Genomic DNA, 8,763 nt, shown 5'->3' on the forward strand with positions numbered 1-8,763 from the left:
GGAGGGGAGGGAGGGAGGTTGGAGAAAGGAGGGAAAAGAAGATTAGGGAATAAAAAATTGGTAAAGAAAGGTAAGCAGAATAGAGGAAGCGAGAGGACGAAGGAGAAAAGTTGGGGAGGTGGGCAGTGGACACAGAATAGCGCAGAAGGAATGGAGGAAGGGTGTAGGAATAAAGTAGAGAAGGAAGAGATCGAAAGGTAGGAAAGTAGAAACTAGAGAACCAAAGCGAAACAGGATAAATGGCGGAGGCTCGGATAGAATAAGACGACGAAAAAAAAAATCTCGGATTCTCACCGTCGACCCCCCGTTGCCGTGGTTACAGGAGAAGCAGGCGGGCATGCGGGAGGAGGAGGCGGAGATCGAGAGTCTGCGAGCGGACGCACAGAAGGTCCAGGAGGTGGCGCTGTTCCCCGTCTCCGCGACGGAGGACGTCGAACTGTTCTGCCGACGATGGAAGGAGGTCGCAGCCAAGATCGGTAGGTGACCCCGCTGCGACCCTCGCGTGACCCCAATATGACCTATGCGCGACCCCAACGTGACCCCTGCACGACCCCGCTGCGACCCAAACACGATCCCCCGCATGACACCTGGACAACCCTACGTGACCTTTGTGTGACCTTTACGTGACCCTTGTGTGATATTCGCGTAGCCTCGGCACGACCTCGATGTGAACGCCGGTGTGACTTTTGCGTTTTGTTTAGATGACTGTAGTTTAGGCGGGTCTTTGCAGGATATCGATTGCTTGTGTCGAAATCGCGTATGTGGCAATGTCATGTGACATGGTGACGTGCGATGACATCATCGGTTACCGCGCGCAATGACATCATCTATTACCGTGCGTGATGACATCAGCGTTTACCGCGTGCGATTACATCATCGGTTACCGCGCGCAATGACATCATCGATTACCGCGCGTGATGACATCACTGATAACTGCGTGCGTTTCGGCAGACGCGCGCCGCGCGACCTTGGAGACGACCTTGAGCGAGACGCCGTCGGACGAGTACCTAGAAGGCGTCACCGAGCTGCTGAAGGTTGTCACGACGATGGAGGCGCTGCTGCTGAGCGAGGACGTGTATGTGACGGAGCTAGAGGAGATGCAGGAGACTCTCAACAAATACAAGGTACCTTATATATATATATATATATATATATAATATATATATACATACATACGTACATACATGTACATGTACATGTATGTATATGTACTGCTGTATGAGTGATACATGTACATGTACATGTATGTATATGTACTGCTGTATGAGTGATACATGGTATATATATATATTGCTTTCTCTCTTCTCGCTTCCCTCTCTCGATCTCTTGTCTTCTCGCTCCCTCTCTCGATCTCTTTGTCTCTCGCTCTCTCTTTCATATATATATATATGCATCTATATGTTCACTATCTATAACACCATTGTTTCTCCCCGCCTCTCACTTAGAGGGCGCAGCAGACGCTGGACGACCACCGCGAGCGTCTCTCGCGCGTCAACGCTGACGCTCGCGACTACGCTGGCGCGCTGCCAGGGACTGCGCCCGACTGTCGCACGGCACCCGTCGCCGCTGGCAACCGCCGAGATGGACTCGCTCAATCATCGCTGGGATGAGTCGCGACGGTAACCGGTTCGGCGGGAGACCGGCAGGCGAGGCTGAGAGATGCACTCACGAAGCTCACCAAGATGCAGGTACGTGGAGGATGAGGAGGAGGGGGAGGAGAAAAAGGGGAGGAGGAGAGGGGGATGAGGAGGCGGGCGGAAGAAGGGGGAGGAGGCGAGAAGAGGAGGAAGGAGGAGGAGGGAGGAGAGAGGAGGAGAGGATGAGGAGGGGGAGGAGAGGAGAGGAGGGGTGAGGATGAGGAGGGAGGAGAGGAGAAATAGGCAGGAGAGAGGAGAGAGAGGGAGGAGGAGGAGAGAGGCAGGATGAGGAGGAGGAGAGGGAGAGAGAGGAGGAGGGGAGGGAGGAGGGGGGAGGATGGAGGAGGGGGAGGAGGGAGTGTGTGCGGATATGTGTTATGTGCATGTGTCGTGTGGCTACAGGCAGGCGTTGTGGACAGTGTTTGGTACATTTTGTGCTAACGTATTTATGTATAATTTCGTAATATTGTTTATGATATAATATGTTCATAATATGTTCATTTTGTTTCAGTGTGTATAATACACGTGTTTGTGTATAATGTGTATATAACATATATTGTTTATAAATTATATTGTGTCTGGTGTGTGCATGTCGTGCGTGCTACATGTGTATGTATAATCAAGCTCGACACTAGCGTGTGGCCCCGGTGGCCCGGGGGCCACCAAACATTGATGTCGGAGCCACCAAATTTCCAAAAAGTTAAAATTTGGTGGCCCGAACGGGCAACTAAAATTTCAAAGTGTCTAATGTTATAAAAAATAATTGTTTCTTAGTCGTAATCTTCATTCAAAAGAGGCGAGCAGATTTCGCGGAGCGAGGGCACACGTACGCACCGTGCAGCATTCTACCGCGGATACACGGGCGCACGGTTTAGTCCGATCTACCGCGGCTGCAACAAAGCCACTTATTGTGTTAGACTGGTTATCCGGCCTTCACGCTGCTGCTAGACAATGTACGCGCTCTGCGACGAACAGTTCGGCCGCGAACCAGTCTAGCAGAGCGTCAAAATCTGCACAGCGGCGCAGGCCATAGCATATTTTTGCAAGCGCCAGATACATGTGATTACATTGTATCAAGCGAACCAGGACAATGCGGTTCATGGTTGAAATTTGGATGCCGTGGAATGAGATAATTCAAATGTATGCCTCAATCATCAATGTCGGCTGTGTGGGGTTTGTTAAAGACTTGTGACAAGTGCATCGGACGGCCCAATTTTCAAAATAATATACAATACGAGATTGAAATAACGATTTATCATGTTTTTCTTTGGTTTTTTTCGGGCCACCAAGATGTTCATTTTCGGCGCCACCAAAATTTTGAAAATCAATGATTTTGGTGGCACGATCGCGGCCACTGAAAAAAAAAGTTAGTGTCGAGCCTTGGTATAATACATATTATATAACGAATTTTGCACAGGGAAGATAGTGATCCGCCTAGATCGTGCGCGTACTAGCGCTAACAAACGCGCTCTGATTGCGTAATTTTGTCTCTTATTTATTTTATTTTTTTATTTTTTTTGGCTAATTTTGTTTTATTTTTAGAATTAGGATTAGGTTAGCGCGTTAGCGGTTAGAGTTTAACTGATTTCTATTATTCCACAACTTATTTCTATAGTTCACTATCTCTCCCCTGAGACCATAACTAATTATATACGTGGTACTAACAGAGCGAGGCGGAGATGAGTGGGAGGCGTGGCTTAGACAGCGTTTTGGAGGCATGACAATGAGAAAGCCTCTTCCCAGCGCTGGCTCTCTAGAGCCAAGCTGCAAAACACATCAACGTACGTACACGCGCGCGCCTGCGGGCGTCATGCGGTCAAGTAATCATGGTCAGGGAGTTAAGGGCGTGTGAATTTATCACAGGCGTCAGGGGTCAGGGGGTCATTGGAGTCAAGGTAATCACAGCAGGGTTGTAAGATCAACGTATTTGTAGGAACAAGATCAGGTAAGTCGAGAGTTTCATTGGGTCAAGTACATCAGAGGGGTCAATGGTCAAGTGAATAATAGGGTCAGAGAGGTCAGCCAGGTTTTAAATTGTCCACATGGTCAGAGGTCGGCAGTCAAGCGGTTTCAAGGTCATACAAAGGATGTTGATTTATTAGCATTGTGGTTTAATCGGTTGCCAGGAACGTGCAACCCAACGACGGGACCAGCACCAGAATGCGCTACCCCCTCCTAACCAAACCTCTCTCTGACAGGGACTCGCGCGCGGCCGCCGCTGCCTGAGCAGCAGGCGCCACTGAGCGGGCTCGTTCGTCGCCGCCGTGCGCGAACTGCGCCACGCTGGACTGCGACGCCGACTTACGCGGCGCCTCGAGCGGCGGGCGACGGCCGCTGGTGCGCCGCGCTGCGAGCGCGGTCGCAGAGTCGTCGCGGCGACGCGCGGAGCTGCGGCGTCGGCACGTGCGCGGCAGCGGCGGGACGAGGCGAGAGCGCAGGGAGGCGAAGCGTGGATGAAAGGAGACGATGAAGCTGCTGGGGAGCCGTGCGCCGCGGCGACGTTACTACGAACTGGGAGAAACGCGACCGCTGAGTACAACGGTACGACCGGTCCGATCGATGAGTTATTTGATCGCGACGATTTGGTTATGACTGCGATTGATTGATGTTTATTGATTGCCTGATTGATTGATTATTGCTTGCTGATTGGTCGATTATTGACTTGCGATGGCCACTTTGGTTATTATTGCTGATGACATTGATCGAGTTATTGAATGCCAATTGGATTGGTTATTGATTGCTTGATTGACAATGTGGGTTCTGACTGCCATTGATTGGTTATTGATTGTTGATGATTTGATTATTGATTGACGATGATCGGTTTAATTGCCCGCTGATCGATCGATTATTGGTCACGAATTGCGTCTGTGATCGGTCACATTAATTATTGATTACTTGGGATTTGATCAATCAATGATGTCACTGAATTGACCAATCATTGTAATCAGTCATTGAATCAATGTATATAATCATTAATTAAATCAAACTTGTAAATGAACAATATAATGCAATACTCATTAATCAAAACCAATAACAGTGATCGATTACACGACTCGATGTTGTAATCAAATAACGCTAATCAATCATTTAATCAATAAACGTGATTTGAAACGTGATACGATACCTCCCGCCAGCGATCTGCACGAGGACTTTGAGAGAACGCTCATCATGAGTGCCGGTGCTCAAGCCAGGATGGACCAGCCACCTCGGCGAGACATGTCCGAGCAGATGGAACCAGCTGCAAGAGGGGCGCCGCCGTGCAGTCACAAGCTGTTCGCCGAGGCGCTCAAGAACTTGGAAGGAGCTGCAGGCAGTACGGTGGCAGGCGGGGGCGGGGCCGCGGGCTGGCGCCTGGGGGGTGGGCAGGGCGGGGCAGGGTGGGGTGGAGGATATCGTAGTTTAGGAACTTGAAATTATCTTAATATTAGCATTAATGTTATGGTTCGCATATTCGCATCAAAAATTCAAAGCCGTGACACGTAAAAGCTCGGCTCCGGCGACGGGTCTGCTGCGCGTCCTGTCGTCGCCGCGGCAACCGCGATACTCACGGCGGGCCATGTTTGTTTCTCTCTCCTGCAAGGCTGTCGTGAGCAGAGAGGGAGAATTACTTGGGGAAGCGGAGAGGAAGCTGCTAGCCCTCCCCGGCCGACGCAGAGGGAGATCTCCGCCAGTTCGACCGTGAGTTCGGTCGACCGCCACCAGCGTGGCGTTGTCGCCGGCGAGCGGTGAAGGTCCTCCGTGTGTACGTGTGTTTACGTGTTGTCGTCTGTGTGATATGTCTTTCTTACAGTACATTGTATGGCATGCACAACAGCGCTACAACGATGTATATATACACATATACATAATAAATGATACACACACATATATATAATATATTATATACTATACATGCATAGACATCACACATTATATATATACATATACATGCATACACACACACAATATAATAGATGGCATAATATACGTATAGAGTATACGTACATATACATATATATACGCTACAACACACTTGTGTTATATATATAATATATATATATGTATATATATCAATTGTATATATGTGCACGCACGCATGCACGCAACTCACGCAACATAACTAGGGAATTGGAGCGCACGACGCCGGGACACCCGCCCTACAAACAATTGTGTTCGCCATCACATCCCCCCCTACGTATATCATTATCGATGTCTCCCCTTACATATATCATGTCCCCTTACGCATATTCATGTCCCCCTACGTATATCATGTGCCCCCCTGTGATATATCATGTCACCCGTTACATATATTCATGTCCCCCCTACATATATCATGCCCCCCTACATATATCATGGTCACCCCCTACATATATCATGTTCCCCCTCTACAATATATCATAATGTCCCCCTACATATATCATGGCCCCCCTACATATATCTATGTCCCCCCCAACATATATTTACATGTCCCCCTATCATATATTCATGTCCCCCTACATATATCATGCCCCCCTACATATATCATGTCCCCCCTGTGTATTCATGGTCCCCCTACAATATATCATTTGTCCCTTTACAATATCATGATCCCCCCTCGTATATCATGTCCCCCTGTTTGTTATTCATGTCACCTTCTACATATATCATGTCCCCCTACATATATCATGCTCCCCCCCCCTACCATATTTCATGTTCCCTGCTGTATATCATGTCCCCCCTACATATATTCATTCCGCCCTACATATAATCATGTACCCCCTTCTACATATATCCATGTCCCCCGCTCAATATATCATGTCCCCTTCTACATATATTCATGTCCCCCCCCAACATATATCATGTGCCCCCCTACATATATCATGTCCCCCCCCTCATATATCCATGTCCCCCCTACATATCATTGCATGTCCACCTACATATATATGTCCCCACCTACTATATCATGTCCCCCCCCTACATATATGCAATGTGTTCCCTTCTACATATATCATTGTCACCCCTCTACATATATCATGTCCCCTCTTACAATATTATCAATGTCCCCCCCTACATATATCATGTCTCCTACATATATGCATGTCCCCCTACATATATCATGTCCCCCCCTACATATATCATGTTCCCCCCTACATATATCATGTCCCCCTCTCATTATCATGTCCCCTCTACATATATCATGAGTCCCCTCTACATATTTCATGCCCGCCCTACTATATCATGTCCCCCCCTACAGTATTCATGATCCCCCCCCTTAACATATATCGATGTCCCCTCTACATTATATCATGTCCCCCTCTCATAATATCATAGTCCCCTCTACTTATCATGTCCCCCTCTACGATAATCATCATGTCCCCCTCTACATATATCATGTCGCCCCCTACAATATATCCATGTCCCCCCCTACATATTATATGTCCCCCCCTGCATATATCATGTCCTCCCCCATACATATAGTCAATGTCACCCGTCTACATTATCATGGTCCCCCCATAGCATATTATCATGATCCCACCCCTACATAGTTCATGTCCCCTCTACAATATAATTCATGTCCCCTCTCTTAACAGTGATATCATTTCCACCCTCCGTACCTATATCATTCCCCCTACAGTATTCATTGTCCCCCTGCATATATCATGTCACCGCTCGTACATATATCATGTCCCCCCCTACATATATTTCATGTCCCCCTACATATTCATGTCCCCACCTTACTATTCATGTCCCCTCCCTTACATTATATCAATTTCCACCCTCCTAATATATCACTAGTTGCCCCCCCTACATATATCATGTGCCCCGCTGCAGTATATCATGTCACCACTCTTACATATATCATGTCCCCCCTACACTATATTCATGTCCCCCCCCCTACATATATCAATGTCCACCTCTAACATATATCATGCTCCCCTCCCCCTTACCAACATATATCATTTCACCCCTCCTACAGTATGATCGATGTCCCCCCTACATATATCATGTCCCCGCATAACATATATCATGTCCCCCATACAATATATCATGTCTCCCTCATATACTCATGTCCGCAACCTCTACATATATCATGCTCCCCCTTATGTATATCACTGTCCCCCCCCCTGCGGTAGATCTCATGTCGTAACGCGTACTATCATGTCGTAACGACGTACATCATTGTCGTAATGCGGTATATCATGTTCGTATGCGGTATATCATGTCGTAACAGCGTTACATCGTCGTCGCTAGGAGCTGGACGCGGGCCGACGCGCGACCACCTCGGTCGACCAGCAGCATCGCATCGAGTTGCTGCATGAATTCTTCTCCTCGCCGATGGACCTTGCCGTCGATGATGCGTCAAACCGCAAAGGTCAAGCACACTTACCTGCGAGCGCTGGAGCGCGTTGCCACGCTGCAGGTGAGACTGCCGCTGACCTCTGACCGTGCTGACCTTGATCTGTGTGATCTAGAGAAATGATAGAGCATGAGGGGCGCAGATAGTGTGTGAGGAGAGCAGCAGAGAGCATGACGAGGAGCGTGATTGAGAGAGAGAGAGGAGAGAGGAGGTTCTCGATGAGAGAGATGAGAGATGAGAGATGAGAGACGGAGAGGAGAGAGCCTGAGAGAGAGGAGAGAGAGAGAGAGAGAGCGATGAGAGACGTGATGAGAGACATGGAGAGAGAGAGGAGAGAAGAGAGAGTAGACCCGTGATCTTGAGCATATGATATTATTATTATTGAGTATATTATTTGTTCCCCCTGTTGTTCTTTTGTTGGTTCGTTGTACGTTCTGGCAGATGAGGGAGAAGAAGCGAGCGTTGGAGTCCAGCAATGATATCGTTCCCCTTGTTGTTCCCTCTGTTGTTCATAGTCATTCATCGTTATTCACGGTTGTTCCCACCGTTGTTCATCTGTTCTTCACGGTTGTTCCCACCGTTGTTCATCTGTTCTTCACGGTTGTTCATCTGTTGTTCACAGTTGTTCGCTGTATGTTCCTGTAGGTGAAAGATAAGGAGCGAGCGTTGGAGTCCAGCATACACGAAGCGCAGCAGACGGAGCAGCAGGTGTTGCAGGTCCAGGATTGGCTCACGCACGTCGACATCCTCGTCCAATCACGGCTCGACGCCGAGATCGCCGCCAGCGACGTCCCTGACGAGTTTCAGGTG

The 8,763-nt window shown here is 48.5% G+C and overlaps 1 protein-coding gene across 1 annotated transcript; it reads left to right on the forward strand.

Moving 5' to 3' along the window:
• The first annotated feature begins 327 nt into the window (after window positions 1-327).
• On the forward strand, window positions 328-3,315 carry LOC106817259. The gene is made up of 4 exons (XM_014821917.1): window positions 328-476; window positions 952-1,124; window positions 1,446-1,688; window positions 3,305-3,315. The coding sequence occupies exons 1-3, from the start codon at window positions 338-340 to the stop codon at window positions 1,608-1,610; spliced, it is 477 nt and encodes a 158-aa protein (XP_014677403.1). The 5' UTR covers window positions 328-337; the 3' UTR covers window positions 1,611-1,688; window positions 3,305-3,315.
• The last annotated feature ends 5,448 nt before the right edge of the window (window positions 3,316-8,763 follow it).

The sequence above is a fragment of the Priapulus caudatus genome, unplaced genomic scaffold (genome assembly GCF_000485595.1).
Source record: "Priapulus caudatus unplaced genomic scaffold, Priapulus_caudatus-5.0.1 Scaffold1653, whole genome shotgun sequence".
Lineage (NCBI taxonomy): Eukaryota > Metazoa > Priapulida > Priapulimorpha > Priapulimorphida > Priapulidae > Priapulus > Priapulus caudatus.

What these genes read in the sequence shown, in the direction of transcription:
- LOC106817259 (XM_014821917.1), top strand. Translation starts at nt 338, where the DNA reads ATGCGGGAGGAGGAGGCGGAGATCGAGAGTCTGCGAGCGGACGCACAG. An exon ending in GGAGGTCGCAGCCAAGATCG is followed by an intron (nt 477 to 951) that starts GTAGGTGACCCC and finishes GCGTTTCGGCAG; the next exon opens with ACGCGCGCCGCGCGACCTTG. An exon ending in AGACTCTCAACAAATACAAG is followed by an intron (nt 1,125 to 1,445) that starts GTACCTTATATA and finishes CCTCTCACTTAG; the next exon opens with AGGGCGCAGCAGACGCTGGA.